At 45.5% G+C, this 17,929-nt stretch overlaps 1 protein-coding gene across 3 annotated transcripts in view; it reads left to right on the top strand.

Moving 5' to 3' along the window:
* Positions 1-1,931: 1,931 nt before the first annotated feature.
* The window catches only part of LOC138364267 (uncharacterized), a 405,233-nt gene continuing 389,235 nt past the window's right edge, over positions 1,932-17,929 (top strand). The window contains exon 1 of one of the 3 annotated variants that reach the window (XM_069323768.1): positions 1,932-3,055. In XM_069323768.1, coding sequence (XP_069179869.1) covers positions 2,782-3,055 — 274 coding nt within the window. In that variant the 5' untranslated portion in view covers positions 1,932-2,781. The remainder of the gene's footprint in view (positions 3,056-17,929) is intronic. The other 2 variants (XM_069323769.1, XM_069323770.1) reach the window with 2 other exon arrangements.

Below are 17,929 nucleotides of genomic sequence, written 5' to 3'. Positions count from 1 at the left end.
TTACGATTAATCATCAACATTATTGGTAAGTCTTTTCGCTAATACGTAACTGCTTTAGCTATGGAGGTATTACAGGGTCATAGGAAAGCTGCTATTTGGTATTGTTAGTCTTCACACTACGCTGCTTGTTCCTTAAGCTCGTGTGGTCCGCTGTTGGGACTATTATTGGCTTGACTGATTTACTGAATGTGCTTCTTAGTAGGCTACAGAGAGCCGCTCTGCACTCTGTCAATACTGCTGAACACCTCATTTGGGCTTGCCAATGTGTGTACATGTTATAGGAGATAAGAATACATGTTGCAGCGAGGTACTAATACGTATTACAGGCGATGACTGTACATATTACAGATTATGAGTGTACATATTACAGATTATGAGTGTACATACAGGAGGTGAGTGTACATGTTACAGGAGATGAGTGTACATATTACAGGAGATGAGTGTACATATTACAGGAGATGAGTGTACATATTACAGGAGATGAGTGTACATATTACAGGAGATGAGTGTACATATTACAGGAGATGAGTGTACATATTACAGGAGATGAGTGTACATATTACAGGAGATGAGTGTACATATTGCAGGAGATGAGTGTACATATTACAGGAGATGAGTGTACATATTACAGGAGATGAGTGTACATATTGCAGGAGATGAGTGTACATATTACAGGAGATGAGTGTACATATTGCAGGAGATGAGTGTACATATTACAGGAGATGAGTGTACATATTGCAGGAGATGAGTGTACATATTACAGGAGATGAGTGTACATATTACAGGAGATGAGTGTACATATTACAGGAGATGAGTGTACATATTGCAGGAGATGAGTGTACATATTACAGGAGATGAGTGTAAATATTACAGAACATGAATGTATATGTTACGACTCTTATGTTCATGCATATTCAAGTTGCACACGGCCCAGGAATGGCACTTTAGCGGTAATATCCACATTAATACACACTCTTAACACACAACGCGTATTTCGTGGGTCAGTTAACATCACTATAACAATTACTCAACAACAACACGCGGATACATTCGCTAACCTCAGCATTAATACACAAGTTACTGTTCCAGTAGACTTATTAGTATTTTGATGCTTAGAGATACCCGGAAACGTTGATGAGGCTACATGTATATGTATATACACCCAGCATCGCTATGCGGCTGTATATGCAACCTTTATATACCAGAAATGACTAAGTAAACTTAAAAATATGAATGAATCATTCTATGGCTTTAAAATAATTTGACAAATCTACTGAAAACTTACTGAAAATCCATATATACTTAGTTTAATTAAAATACATGTGAAAATTCAAAATTATATTATATTGTTAATTAAGCTTTAATACACACTATTTTTGTATAAACATTTTACGTTTCATTAAACAAAATGTTAGTGAAATATTGATATTTTAAATTTAGTGATGTTTTTGAATCGAAGCCTATTGCGTGTGAATGGTAGGCTTCCATTCTTCTGTTTTAAGAATAGGCTTTCATAAGGCAAAGCTGGTTAGTCAAAGAATTACCATGATACCGTCCTGTCTCATCATACCGTCCCGTCTTATCATACCGTCCCGTCTATCATAGTACCCTACTATCATACCGTCCTGCCCATCATACTGTTCTCCTTCATACCGTCCTACCTATCATACCGTCCTACCTATCATACCGTCCTACCTATCATACCGTCCTACCTATCATACCGTTCTTTCATACCGTCCTACCTATCATACTGTCCTACCTATCATACCGTTCTACTTTCATACCGTCCTACCTATCATACCATCCTACCTATCATACCGTTCTACTTTCATACCGTCCTACCTATCATACCGTCCTACCTATCATACCGCCCTGTCTTTCATACAACCCGTCTGTCATGCCGCTTTGTCTATCATACCGCCTTGTCTGTTATATCGCCCTGTCTATCATACTGACTTGTTCATCATACCGCCCTGTCTATCATATCGCCTTGTCTATCATACCACCGTGTCTGTCATACTGCCCTGTCTATCGTACCGTCCCTGTCTGTCATTCCGCCCTGTCTATCATACTGCCCTGTCTGTCATTTCGTTCCTGTCTGTTATATCGCCCTGTCTATCATAACGCCCTGTCTATCATACCGCCCTGTCTATAGTATCACCCTATCTATCATACCGTCCCTGTCTATCATACCGCCTTGTCTGTCATACCATCCCCTGGCCATATGACACGTCCTTTGTCCCTTCTACCCCTACCTCTACCCTTCTACTCTTCTACCTCATCACCCTATGGCCATGGCTTCGCCCCTAACTTTTGGATTTTGCTCTTCCCAGGCTGGCAAAGCCTCTTCTCAATGGTCATAATCTCGACACTGTGGCCACGGCTACGCCCCCTTGGCCACACTTCCGTCTTTTGGCCCTGGCCTTGCCCCCTTGGTCCCGCCCCCTTGGCCGTAGCCCCGCCCCATTGGTCGGGGTCCGCCCCACGGCCAGGCCCCGCCCCCTGTGAGGCGGGTCCGGCACGGAGAGACGATACACTCAGTGTTGGTCCACACACCGGCGAGGGAGGTTGTGCCGCTGCTCTTGCCTTGCGCCTCACTGGCGTGCTCACTGCTCGCATACACGACTGTCGTTCCTGTCCCTCCTCAGTCTGGTATGCGACAGTTAGGTGCGAGAAGGCCTACGATTGTGGGCATAACTGCGGTAGTTTGAATAAACTTTTTTCGGTGTGACATAGTGTGTTTTGTGGTGATATTTGTTGTGGTGAGATGTGCGGGTGGCGATGGTAGGGTGGGCGTGTTTGGCGTGGGTGGTGTGGGCGGCCGTCAGCGGTGCCGTCCACAGTGCAAGGGACAAGGAGGTGGCGGTTCCCGGGGTGTTGGTCGAGACCCTCCGTCAGGTGCTGCGGGTCCCCAACAGCGAGGGGGGCCCCGGCGGGTATGGCAGGCCCCCTCGCCCTCCACGATACATGCTGCGCCTCTACAGGAAGCTCTCCAAGGGTCAGTCCTCGCTACCTCGACGAGCCAACACCGTCACCAGCGTCACGCCACATGCAGGTATGTTGACCCTTCTTACCAGGTAGTCTCAAGGTGAGGTAGCCTCAAGATAAGGTATCCTCAAGGTAAAAGATATCCTGAAGGTAAGAGAATCTTTGAAGGTAAGGTACTTTGAATTTAAGGTATTTTGAAGGTGCGGAAGCCTGAAAGTAGGGTATCTTGAAGGGAACGGTATCCTGAAGGCTGCCTGAAGATATGGTAAGCCTTCCGTGAGGTATCTTTCCTTGGATACCAGAACCTTCGTACTAGAGCCTATTTTCATATCTTTTGTTCATAATCCTAACCCACTTCAACCTATAAGTGTAAATGAATTACATTAAGGATTGTGGGTGTAGAAAGTAGTAACAAAATACTGTATTCAGTTTAAAATATATATATATATATATATATATATATATATATATATATATATATATATATATATATATATATATATATATATATATATATATAATGTTTTCTTAACAGCATTATGAGGTGTGCTAGGGGGCTCGTTTGTCAAATATTAGGGGAGACTCCCGGTTAAATAATACCCACAGAACTGACGTATGTCATATTACCCGGTGTACACCAGGAGGGAACAGGGCCGTAGTGTAGGTGAGGACTGCTTCCCTCCTCAGGATGGGGGTCAGAGGTCCATGGATACCGTCTTCTAACACTACTTACTTACCGCTGCCTGGCACCAGCCGCTGATGGTGCGATAGTTAAGCTCGGCTTTTGTTACCACATCACCACACGGGATTATTTTGTTGGGCAGTTTTTTGCGTCTCGGGATTTGGGACGAACAATCTTGGTTAAAACAGGATTAGGGAGGTTGGACCACCCTTTAGATGCGCTCTGTATGGTTTGGTTAAGTTTACGGGAGGGTAATCACCTTTTTTTTTGTACTTGCAACTATTGGTTTGATTTGCTTGTCTTTGAATCTGTATTCTTTGGCGAGTTGAGATACTCACCAAATATCTATCTGAAACGCACATTATACACTTAAGAGTATGTGTGGAGTAAACTGTTTCTATGTACTTGCTCCAAAGTTTATCATTCTCATAACCGATATAAAGCCACAAACTATAGTGTTGTATCATCCATTAGCGTCCATAGAGAACACTATCATTTTAACTTCTAAAGGGCCACGGTAAACAATACGATGTTCAACAAAGATGTACATTCAGCTTTCTGCGCTATAAATAAACTTGAAAATTAATATAGGACCTGAATACAAAAGTAATTCAAGATACATACCATAGAGAGGAAGACAAATTTTAAGCGCTCGAAACCAGAATAGGTTTGACAACTAAAACCTTTCAACAAAGAGATGCTTAATCAATAACGATACTTGAAGAGCTTGCTACTCTCTAAGGTGAAATACTGTCGCAAATTAACTACTTCGTTTACCGCCGATGAAATTGTTGTACAGAGAATATTTACTGCCAGAATCCATTCAATAAAATCTAAATCTGTTGGAAAACTTAAAGTCCGCCCAAAGTATATTCCCTGGAACGCAGGCAAGAGAATCATTAATGTATAATGATTAACTGTAAATAAATAGCTATTGAAATGGAGCACTCTCTGTTACTAGCTGACAGTATAATTATAAGGTGTTCAGAATAGATGTAATTGTTAATATAATAATCTTCGTTGAAGTCTAATAAAGACCTTTTGTGCCCTCTGTAACCCTTTATGCGCTACCGCTCACAGGATGAGTATGGGGTGCACAATAAATTAGCCGCCTCCGGCGGCAACAATAAAAAAGAAATGAAAAATAATCTGTATTTGGAAATTATTAGAAGAATTGGTTCCAAATCTATACCCTGAAATAATTCCCTTCGAGACCAAGAGGAATGGTAGAATAGAATATGCAAAATAAGTCCATTGATTTGCAGGGAGAAGTAAGTAAACTAGGATTAAATTAAATAAAAATTTCAAAGACTTCAACATTTTCTAAATATAATTATTATTAGAGTAATAGAGTAAATAGAGTAGAGTAATAATAATACAATTATTACTGGAATTATTACACGAGCACCAAGTGTTTCCGAGAGAACTTGTAAACACCTCCATAGGTCACCGGATTATGCGGGCTGTGATGCACGCAAACACTGTAAGCTATGGTCACCAACAGTATGGTTGATCAGGCTGTCAATACGGTTATTAGTTTATACTTATGAAAAATTGTAAATAAATATTGTATTTTTGTAATATTTGATATAACTCTAAAGGCGTTACAAAGTACTAGATTAGGCTTTGCTGAATAATAAATTACCTTACCCTAAGTGTAGATTAGTGCAAAAAGTAGGTGCATTCAGACTAGGTTTTTCCTGTAGTTGTATGTTTTTGACATATTTTAATGTATACAGTGTATAATACGATGTCCAGCTGTATGACGTCTTACACTAAGTGCAGCACGGCCTGCGTTGGGCATTATCCCCCCCCCCCCCTATTTTTCCCCCTCGGACTAGGCTATGCATATAGATACAAACAAACGCAATCATTATTAAGGAAAGGTGTATTATATTAATACAAATGGCTGATTATTCTGCTGTATATTGATAATTTGCACACTAATTTGTCTATAGTTATGCAGTTTAATTATGAAGGTGTTACCGGTAACTGAATAATAAGCATTTCTCAAGTAGGAGGGACGAGATCAGAATTTTTTGCCTCTTTATCATAATTCTTATCCTAGTTGGTAAAATAATTAATTATATTAAATTCTGTCCAAAATGATTTATTACAATTGCTTGTTTCCCTATTAACAGTTTCTTCTCGTATAATCCCATCTCTTCTCTAAAGTCACTTTGCCAGGTGACGTAATATCATTGGATACTTCATAAGTTGCATGTCCAGCCACTTTGACTGGACGGTAGAGCGACGGTCTCGCTTCATGTAAGTCAGCGTTCAATCCCCGACCGTCCAAGTGGTTAGGCATCATTCCTTCCCCCCGTCCTACCCCAAATCCTTATCCTTACCCCTTCCAAGTGCTATAAAGTCGTAATGGCTTGGCGCTTTCTGCTGATAATTTAAAAAATCATAAATTGCACATGTAAATCTTTGTCGTATAGTTTGATCAGCATGAAGTGCATCGTCGTATCATGCTTGCTAGGCTTGACGCATGTGGCATACGACATGTCACCATCAGTTCTACTCTCACGTTTTCCGCGCCATTGAAGGCAAGGTTGCTGCTAAACATGGAGCTGATCCCACAAAATACGAACCTCTATATCTTACCTTTACAATTTCAGCCCTCGTATTTTCCCTACTTTTGTTTAAAGTTTAAATATACTACGTTGGAGCATCTTAATCTTCAGATAGTACCACTGAATATAAATTTATAAAATGTAATTTAATGCTGCTGTATGATAGGCTACATGCGAATATTACAAGTAGATGTGCTCAAAGTACGCGAGCTACGGGCGTATTATTTTCCTGGAGGTCATGGCCCTGAATTATACATAATGGCTACGTACGTATATAACTTATTTAGTTCATTTACTCGAGTTGAGTGCACTGTAGATTGGACAATGCTTTTCCACGGCACTATTCCTACGCAGTCGTGACCATAAGTTCATCTGCTTAGACTGCCTAGTACAGCGACCGCCTTACTTCTTGCAGAATCGGCGTTCGATCCCCGATTGTCCAGATAGTTGGGAACCGTTCTTTCATCAACACGTCTTCCTAATACAACATCGCATTTTGACGTATGGCCAAACATTGTTGTACTAGAAAATAGTAGCTGCTTGCGAAATTTTCGTACTGTCCCGTTTTCTGTTTTGGGCTCACTGGTGGGTTAGGATACGTACGTTTTAGTACGACAGTTTCCTGACGTTGGGAAACAGGAGGACGGGCTGCGTTCACTCCTTCCTCGAATCCGAGCGCTTAATACTGTATCTTCACATCCCTTCCAAAGGCTGTAACCATACTGTCAAAAAGTTTTCTGCTAATAATTACCTTGTACTGACCCGTTTTAATGGATGGGATCAAAATCGGAGGTGGTGATGCCTATTCAAGTGTGTGGTGACCAAGCGGCTTTTCGTCACTTGCCCCCAGTGTCATCGCTCTGCACCTCTGTGATGTAAACACAGTTACTATGTATTGGACCACCTGTAACGTTCTTCAGGTATCATTCTGGAACTTTCTGCAGCCTTTTGCTGTTAGTTCGGCGTCACCTGCACCTCGTTAGTTTGGCGTCACCTGCACCTCGTTAGTTTGGCGTCACCTGCACCTCGTTAGTTTGGCGTCACCTGCACCTCGTTAGTTTGGCGTCACCTGCACCTCGTTAGTTTGGCGTCACCGTCTGCACCTCGTTAGTTTGGCGTCACCTGCACCTCGTTAGTTTGGCGTCACCTTCTGCACCTCGTTAGTTTGGCGTCACCTTCTGCACCTCGTTAGTTTGGCGTCACCTGCACCTCGTTAGTTTGGCGTCACCTGCACCTCGTTAGTTTGGCGTCACCTGCACCTCGTTAGTTTGGCGTCACCTGCACCTCGTTAGTTTGGCGTCACCGTCTGCACCTCGTTAGTTTGGCGTCACCGTCTGCACCTCGTTAGTTTGGCGTCACCTTCTGCACCTCGTTAGTTTGGCGTCACCGTCTGCACCTCGTTAGTTTGGCGTCACCTTCTGCACCTCGTTAGTTTGGCGTCACCTGAAGCTCGTTTGTTTGGCGTCAGCTGTGAGTGATGAAGGGGTCGACTCCCACAGTCAGATGTAATGGACGTGAAACAAAAAGAATGATACCTAGTGATGATTCTTGTGGTATACCACTTTATTGTTACTGCTCTTCACACTGGGGCCATATTACTCACTGGCTGTGTGCACTCACCTATTTGTGTCTGCAGGATCGAGCATTGACTCTTGGATCCCGAGATACTTGTGTGTGTGTGTGTGTGTGTGTGTGTGTGTGTGTGTGTGTGTGTGTGTGTGTGTGTGTGTGTGTGTGTGTGTGTGTGTGTGTGTGTACTCACTTATCTGTGCCTGCAGGATCGAGTATTGACTCTTGGATCTCGCCTTTCGAGCATCAGATGTTTACAGCAATGACTCCGGTCCCATTTCCCTATCATATCTAGTTTTAAAATTATGAATAGAATTTGCTTCCACAACCTACTCTTTAAGTGCATTCCATTTTTCCACTACTCTCAAGCTAAAAGAAAACATCCTAACATCTCTGACTCATCTGAGTTTCCAGCTTCCATCCATGTCCCCTCGTTCTGTTACTATTCCGTGTGAACATTTCGTCTATTTCCACTGTCAATTCCCCCTGAGTATTTTATACGTTCCTATCACATCTCCCCCCCCCCTCTCCCTTCTTTTTTCTAGCGTCGTAAGGTTCAGTTCCTTCAGGAGCTCTTCATACCCCATCCCTCGTAACTCTGGAACGAGCCTCGTCGCATACTTCTAAACCTTTTCCAGTTTCCTTATGTGTTTCTTCAGGTGTGATGGGGCGACACACTCCATGATGGGGCGACACACTCCAAGACTGGCCTCACGTAGACAGTGTAAAGCGCCTATAAATGCCTCCTTACTTACGTTTCTGAATGATGTTCTAACGTGTGTGTGTGTGTGTGTGTGTGTGTGTGTGTGTGTGTGTGTGTGTGTGTGTGTGTGTGTGTGTGTGTGTGTGTGTACTCACCTAATTGTGCTTGCGGGGGTTGAGCTCTGACTCTTTGGTCCCGCCTCTTAACTGTCAATCAACAGGTGTACAGGTTCCTGAGCCTATTGGGCTCTATCATATCTACACTCGAAACTGTGTATGGAGTCAGCCTCCACCACATCACTTCCTAATGCATTCCATTTGTCAACCACTCTGACACTACAAAAGTTCTTTCTAATATCTCTGTGGCTCATTTGGGCACTCAGTTTCCACCTGTGTCCCCTAGTGCGTGTTCCCCCTGTGTTAAATAACCTGTCTTTATCTACCCTGTCGATTCCCTTGAGAATCTTGAATGTGGTGATCATGTCCCCCCTAACTCTTCTGTCTTCCAACGAAGTGAGGTTTAATTCCCGTAGTCTCTCCTCGTAGCTCATACCTCTCAGCTCGGGTACTGGTCTGGTGGCAAACCTTTGAACCTTTTCCAGTTTAGTCTTATGCTTGACTAGATATGGACTCCATGTTGGAGCCGCATACTCCAAGATTGGTCTGACATATGTGGTATATAATGTTCTGAAAGATTCCTTACACAAGTTTCTAAAGGCGGTTCTCATGTTAACCAACCTGACATATGCCGCTGATGTTATCCTCTTGATATGAGCTTCAGAGGACAGGTCTGGCGTGATATCAACCCCCAGGTGTTTCTCTCTCTCTCTGACTCTTGAAGTATTTCATCTACCAAATGATACCTTGTATCTGGTCTCCTGCTTCCTACCCCTATCTTCATTACATTACATTTGCTTGGGTTAAACTCTAACAACCATTTATTCGACCATTCCTGCAGCTTGTCCAGGTCTTCTTGAAGCCGCAAGCTGTCCTCCTCTGTCTTAATCCTTTTCATAATTTTGGCGTCGTCAGCAAACATTGAGAGGAATGAGTCTATACCCTCTGGGTATAGACGTATATCAGAAATAGGAAAGGTCCGAGTACAGAGCCCTGTGGGACTCCACTGGTGACTTCACGCCAATCTGAGGTCTCACCCCTCATTGTAACTCTCTGCTTCCTATTGCTTAGGGAGTATGTGTGTGTGTGTGTGTGTGTGTGTGTGTGTGTGTGTGTGTGTGTGTGTGTGTGTGTGTGTGTGTGTGTGTGTGTGTGTGTGTGTTTTCTTTACATAAGTATTAATAAATCCTAATTAATCATCAGATGTGAGTAAAGGTTTGTTAGGCTAGAGCAGGGACCGTCCTGGCGGAGGCGACGCGGGGAGATGCCGCTCACAAATCCCCTCAACCTCTCCGAAAATAATAGGAAAAAATCTAAGCCAAAATAATATTCCAACTTGACTGGTTACATATTATGTTGATGTTTATATGTAATAAATGTGTTAATGAGGTTGGTGGTAGGGGCACGGAGACGCCCCACAAGTCATGAAGGGTTAAGTAAACACACACTGGGGCCCAGTTTAGCACTGTGGCGGCAGGTTTCCCGCGCGCTCACATATCTCCTCCCTGCTATATATGCCACACGTCTCAACACAATAATTCGTCCTATGTTGACCAAAACACACACTAGAAAGTGAAGGGACGACGACGTTTCGTTGTCCCAATCACCGTGCTGCCTGCATAGGGAGCCGGTCGCCCGAGCGGACAGCACGCTGGACTTGTGATCCTGTGGTCCTGGATTCGATCCCAGGCGCCGGCGAGAAACAATGGGCAGAGTTTCTTTCACCCTATGCCCCTGTTACCTAGCGGTAAAATAGGTACCTGGGTGTTAGTCAGCTGTCACGGGCTGCTTCCTGGGGGTGGAGGCCTGGTCGAGGACCGGGCCGCGGGGACACTAAAAAGCCCCGAAATCATCTCAAGATAACCTCAAGAAGAAGATCACAATCGACTTGAGAATGGTCCAGGACGGACCGAAACGTCGTCGTCCCTTCACTTTTGAGTGTGTGGTTTGGTCAACATATTTCAGCCACGTTATTTTGACTCCTCGTCTGCAATTCGTCCTAGTTAGTGAAAATTTTAAACTGTTTTATATAGACCTATTATTGGTAATGAATTGAAGAGACAAAGTCAAGTTCTGACTTACTTACTTTCAACATAAGTAGATTATATAATACATATATCACACCAACGTGATATATCAAATGAACAACTCCACTGGAGCCGTGATGAGGGTTCGAACCTATGCGTAGGATGTTCCCTGTAGCATGTGGTGGTACAGTGGACTAGAGCTCGTCTGGGAACATCCAGCACATAGGTTCGAACCCTCATCAAGGGCCTTGTGGATTTCATCATTAGACTATATAATTTTCGTATATATATACTGTCTAGGCTTGTCATATATGACGTGAACTCCCAACAAAGAGTAAGCCTTCAGCGTCTGCATTCTTGTGAGCAGGTTTAGCAGCTTATTTAAGAATAAACGAACAAGTCGAGTGTAAAGCTGGGCATTTCATATGCAGCCACAACATAATACTACGGGCTCGCCATAGCCCGTGCTGCCTGCAACTGTTTGTTGACGGGCTCGCCATAGCCCGTGCTGCCTGCAACTGTTTGTTGACGGGCTCGCCATAGCCCGTGCTGCCTGCAACTGTTTGTTGACGGGCTCACCATAGCCCGTGCTGCCTGCAACTGTTTGTTGACGGGCTCGCCATAGCCCGTGCTGCCTGCAACTGTTTGTTGGCGGGCTCACCATAGCCCGTGCTGCCTGCAACTGTGTGTTGACGAGCTCGCCATAGCCCGTGCTGCCTGCAACTGTGTTGGCGGGCTCACCATAGCCCGTGCTGCCTGCAACTGTTTGTTGGCGGGCTCGCCATAGCCCGTGCTGCCTGCAACTGTGTTGGCGGGCTCACCATAGCCCGTGCTGCCTGCAACTGTTTGTTGACGGGCTCACCATAGCCCGTGCTGCCTACAACTGTGTGTTGACAGGCTCACCATAGCCCGTGCTGCCTGCAACTGTGTTGACGGGCTCACCATAGCCCGTGCTGCCTGCAACTGTTTGTTGGCGGGCTCGCCATAGCCCGTGCTGCCTGCAACTGTGTTGGCGGGCTCGCCATAGCCCGTGCTGCCTGCAACTGTTTGTTGACGGGCTCACCATAGCCCGTGCTGCCTGCAACTGTTTGTTGGCGGGCTCGCCATAGCCCGTGCTGCCTGCAACTGTGTTGGCGGGCTCGCCATAGCCCGTGCTGCCTGCAACTGTGTTGACGGGCTCACCATAGCCCGTGCTGCCTGCAACTGTGTTGGCGGGCTCACCATAGCCCGTGCTGCCTGCAACTGTTTGTTGACGGGCTCACCATAGCCCGTGCTGCCTGCAACTGTTTGTTGACGGGCTCACCATAGCCCGTGCTGCCTACAACTGTGTGTTGACGAGCTCGCCATAGCCCGTGCTGCCTGCAACTGTGTTGGCGGGCTCACCATAGCCCGTGCTGCCTGCAACTGTGTTGGCGGGCTCACCATAGCCCGTGCTGCCTGCAACTGTGTTGACGGGCTCACCATAGCCCGTGCAACTGTTTACTCCCAGTAGCTGACTCTAGAACAACAACAGTCACTGTGGTATTCATAACTGTTACCTTCTGCTTGAGTAATGTCAAGAGCCACAATTATAACAGGATTTTTATGTATCACTATCATACACAGGCCTGCACCATATGTATCACTATCATACACAGGCCTGCACCATATGTATCACTATCATACACAGGCCTGCACCATATGTATCACTATCATACACAGGCCTGCACCATATGTATCACTATCATACACAGGCCTGCACCATATGTATCACTATCATACACAGGCCTGCACCTTATGTATCACTATCATACACAGGCCTGCACCATATGTATCACTATCATACACAGGCCTGCACCATAAGTCATTACAAAATACGTGTAAATTATAGACTTTAGAGACCATAGATGAAGGCGATGAGTCACAATAACGTGGCTAAAGTATATTGAAGTCACAATCAAGTCACAGTCGACTTGAGAATGGTCCAGGACGGACCGAAACGTCGTCGTCCCTTCACCTTCTAGTGTGTGGTCTGGTCACCATAGATGAACTTTGGTATATATCGAAATATCTACATCAGAAACTAATATTAATAAATGAATAATTACTTTTGGAATATTTTAATTCAATTTGTGCAATAAAATCGTGTTTATCATGGAATAATAAAATAAAATGATTTTCTTAGGTACTTATTGAAATCAAAGTCGAGTATTAATACAAATCGAAAAATAAACACATTTGATTCCCCTTATAAGGTCTACTGTACTGGTCAGAACACTGAGCTCTGATCAGGACCCATCACCCTTCATACAGCCAGTGGAGCCTAAGCCTAGTTTACCTCGATAAAAGCTAAATGACCGCAGAAAGCTAACTTGCACAACCACTTTAGTGACAACTTCAAACTTGATTCAGGAGGCACATGGTGGCACGCATCTACTGGTAGGTTAATATAAGAACGTACCAGAGCGATTTGTGTGGTAGGAAAGCAGAGTAGACATGACAGAGTAGACATGACAGAGTAGACATGACAGAGTAGACATGACACAGGGGCAGCAGTCGCACAACACTGTGTCAGTATCACAGGTCCACGGCGGTTCAGTATCCTACCAATAAACATAAGACATATTTCCGGAAGAAAGTGGGGCACATTCAAGAAAAAATTGAGTCGTTCTTGCAAGAGGTGGCGGCGGACCTACTGGGTTGAGGGCCTGCGGACCGCTCCGAGCAACAGCCTGAGACCAACACGAGGGAGTAGGAGGACTCCCAGAACCCACGCCAGGTATACTCCAGTTATGATAGGCATGTGGACAACATATTACCTTTATGGGCTAAGTCTAAGATGAGATTTTGATGATGTGGATGCCAGTTAAAACCAACAATTCAGTCTCTTCTGTATTTACTGTTAGACTTAATACCGGCAAGTGTGGTAGTAAAGTATTAATGTGTAGTATGGTGACCCATACGTGTACTGACCCTTACTGGTACCTGTAGTGTGGTCACCATACATGTACTGACCCTTACTGGTACCTACAGTGTGGTGACCCATACGTGTACTGACCATTACTGGTACCTGTAGTGTGGTCACCATACGTGTACTGGCCCTTACTGGTACCTGCAGTGTGGTGACCCATACATGTACTGACCCTTACTGGTACCTACAGTGTGGTGACCCATACATGTACTGACCCTTACTGGTACCTGCAGTGTGGTGACCCATACATGTACTGACCCTTACTGGTACCTACAGTGTGGTGACCCATACGTGTACTGACCCTTACTGGTACCTGTAGTGTGGTGACCCATACATGTACTGACCCTTACTGGTACCTGCAGTGTGGTGACCCATACATGTACTGACCCTTACTGGTACCTACAGTGTGGTGACCCATACGTGTACTGACCCTTACTGGTACCTGCAGTGTGGTGACCCATACATGTACTGACCCTTACTGGTACCTGCAGTGTGGTGACCCATACATGTACTGACCCTTACTGGTACCTGCAGTGTGGTGACCCATACATGTACTGACCCTTACTGGTACCTGCAGTGTGGTGACCCATACATGTACTGACCCTTACTGGTACCTACAGTGTGGTGACCCATACGTGTACTGACCCTTACTGGTACCTGTAGTGTGGTGACCCATACATGTACTGACCCTTACTGGTACCTGCAGTGTGGTGACCCATACATGTACTGACCCTTACTGGTACCTACAGTGTGGTGACCCATACGTGTACTGACCCTTACTGGTACCTGCAGTGTGGTGACCCATACGTGTACTGACCCTTACTGGTACCTGCAGTGTGGTGACCCATACATGTACTGACCCTTACTGGTACCTGCAGTGTGGTGACCCATACATGTACTGACCCTTACTGGTACCTGCAGTGAGAAGTGTCATGTCAGCAGGTGCCTGACCTGTCACCTGGCAGATATGACTCAACAACAGGGTGTTCTAGATATGATTCACACTATATAGCGAGCATGTCCAATTTCTTAAACTAATTACACAAGTGAATTGATATATTATACATATGTTTATATGTATATGCAACCAAGATCAATTATGGTTGATCTATTAATATCAATTAATAGATAATTAATCTATCCAAAGACGAGGGGGTAAGGAATGGTGCCCCAACCACTTGGACTGTTGGGGATTGAACGCCGACCTGCATGAAGCGAGACCGTCGCTCTACCGTCCAGCCCAAGTGGTTGGGCTAAGCCATATGGAATTGGCTGGCTCTGTAAGGTCATGTGGGAGTGGCTGGCTCTGTAAGGTCATGTGGGAGTGGCTGACTGTAAGGTCATGTGGGAGTGGCTGGCTCTGTAAGGTCATGTGGGAGTGGCTGACTGTAAGGTCATGTGGGAGTGGCTGACTGTAACGTCATGTGGGAGTGGCTGACTGTAACGTCATGTGGGAGTGGCTGACTGTAACGTCATGTGGGAGTGGCTGACTGTAAGGTCATGTGGGAGTGGCTGGCTCTGTAAGGTCATGTGGGAGTAGCTGGCTCTGTAAGGTCATGTGGGAGTGGCTGACTGTAAGGTCATGTGGGAGTGGCTGACTGTAAGGTCATGTGGGAGTGGCTGACTGTAACGTCATGTGGGAGTGGCTGACTGTAAGGTCATGTGGGAGTGGCTGGCTCTGTAAGGTCATGTGGGAGTAGCTGGCTCTGTAAGGTCATGTGGGAGTGGCTGGCTCTGTAAGGTCATGTGGGAGTGGCTGACTGTAAGGTCATGTGGGAGTGGCTGGCTCTGTAAGGTCATGTGGGAGTGGCTGGCTCTGTAAGGTCATGCGGGAGTGGCTGACTGTAAGGTCATGTGGGAGTGGCTGGCTCTGTAAGGTCATGTGGGAGTGGCTGGCTCTGTAAGGTCATGTAGGAGTGGCTGGCTCTGTAAGGTCATGCGGGAGTGGCTGACTGTAAGGTCATGTGGGAGTGGCTGGCTCTAAGGTCATGTGGGAGTGGCTGGCTATGTGGGAGAGCTTGTGCCAGCAGACATGTATACGGTAAGGCTGGTGAAGTAGTTGGTACACTGATATGTGAGAAGCCTTACGATGATTCGGCTCGTGACGGCTCACATATTAGCGCTCAGCGGGTGGATATAGGAACGCTCGACGCAAAACCTTCCCTTCATTGTCGGGGCGGGCACCCAGATCCTCCTGGCGTCAGTGTGTGACTTGGGCACTAAGTTTATTGTAATATGTGTGTGTGTGTGTGTGTGTGTGTGTGTGTGTGTGTGTGTGTGTGTGTGTGTGTGTGTGTGTGTGTGTGTGTGTGTGTGTGTGTGTGTGTGTGTGTGTGCTGGGTGGAGCATGGAGTCTGGACCTCGCCCTCTACCTCTCGGTAATGTGATTCAACTACTCTTGGCCATCAAATGCTCCGTCATGTCTTTAATAAAAACTGTTTGCCTCCGTCCCATCTCCCCCCTAACCTTGTACCTGCCAGTAGGTTCACTACTTACCCACCAGAGGAAACTTCCATACAGCCTTAGTTTTGTTCCAGTTAAAGTTCCTCTTTGGTGGATCAGGCTGTCATTATTTACTTTGTGTCGTCACTAAAATTGGGCATGTTGAGCCTCTCTCTCCTACCAACAGACCACTGGAACATTATCTAACACAGTGCAGTTACAAACCCAATAAGTTTAGATTCAACAGAGCAAAAGAAGTTGTTAAACACATGGGGCAAAATCTTACTGAAGCGGCCATACGAGTCATAAATGCTCATACTCCGCCCAAGTAAAACAGAAACAAGTAACACTTGTTTCTGATATATTCCCAAGAGGCTTGGGAATATATCCCGCCCAGGAATATCCCTACAAAAAAAAAACTTTCCTTAGACCCGTGTGCAAGGATATTTTAAATGTTTAGCCTATCCTCTCTTAGCTTTGGAACCAGTCTTCTTACTAATTTCTGGGCACTCTGAAGGTCTAGTTTTGTGCTCTACAAAGCTAGTTTTACACATGATCAGCATACACGTGGACTGGTCTCACATTGGTTGTATATAATGTTAGGAATTATTTCCAATCCACCAATTGATCACGTACGTGTGTGTGTGTGCGTGTGTGTGTGTGTGTGTGTGTGTGTGTGTGTGTGTGTGTATTTACTATTTGTGTTTGCAGAATCGAGCTATTAGCTCTTGGACCCCGCCTTTTTAACCAATCTAGGAAGCAGCCCGTAGCAGCTATCTAACTCCTTGGTGCTTATTTACTGCTAGGTCAAGAGGGGCATCAAGGTGAAAGAAGCTCTGCCCATTTGTTTCCGCCTCCAACGGGAATCGAACCCGGGTCATTAGGACTACGATCCACAAGCGCTGTCCACTCAGCCGCGAGGCCCGTGTGTGTACTCACGTAGTTGTACTCAGCTAGTGCTTGCGGAGGTTGAGCTCTGGGTCTTTGGTTCCGCCTCTCGATTGTCAATCAACTGGTGTACAGGTTCCAGAGTCCACTGGGCTCTATCATATCTACACTTGAAACTGTGTATGGAGTCAGCCTCCACCACATCACTTCCTAATGCATTCCATTTACTAACTACTCTGACACTGAAAAAGTTCTTCCTAACGTCCCTGTGGCTCATTTGGGTACTCAGCTTCCACCTGTGTCCCCTTGTTCGCGTACCCCTCCCCCCCCCCCCCAACCACTTGGGTAGGACGGTAGAGCGACGGTCTCGCTTCATGCAGGTCGGCGTTCAATCCCCGACCGTCCAAGTGGTTGGGCACCATTCCTTCCTCCCCCCCCCCGTTCCATCCCAAATCCTTATCCTGACCCCTTCCCAGTGCTATATAGTCCTGGTGGCTTGGCGCTTTCTTCTAATTATTCCCTCCCTTCCCCCCCCCCGTGTTAAATCATTTAAATAAGTTAAACAATGTGTGTGATTGAGTGTGTGTGTGTGTGTGTGTGTGTGTGTGTGTGTGTGAGTGTGTGTGTGTGTGTGTGTGTGTGTGTGTGTGTGTGTGTGTGTGTGTGTGTGTGTGTGTGTGTGATTGAGTGTATATTTGCAGTCAAACCCAAGTAGACGTGCTTGGTTGAGCTCTGGTTTATGTGTTATGTGATGTTAAGTGTAGACTCTACCTTTGTGTGTGTGTGCATGTGACGTGTACAGTATTTGGGGAGGATATAAGTAGGATCCGCCTCGTGTACCAGTTGAACTGCCACTAGTGTTGATTGTTTACGCCTGGGTTCCAGCGCTGGAAGATGCCACGTAACTGTCCATCTGTTGTTAAGGTGTCACTAGAGACACCATGTGCATTCTGCTGTTGATCTTAACACCAATAACTCTTCTTTG

Source organism: Procambarus clarkii, chromosome 13 (assembly GCF_040958095.1).
Source record: "Procambarus clarkii isolate CNS0578487 chromosome 13, FALCON_Pclarkii_2.0, whole genome shotgun sequence".
In the NCBI taxonomy this organism is placed as follows: domain Eukaryota; kingdom Metazoa; phylum Arthropoda; class Malacostraca; order Decapoda; family Cambaridae; genus Procambarus; species Procambarus clarkii.
The sequence above is the reverse complement of the archived record's forward strand: the minus strand, read 5'-3'. Positions and strand labels throughout refer to the sequence as shown.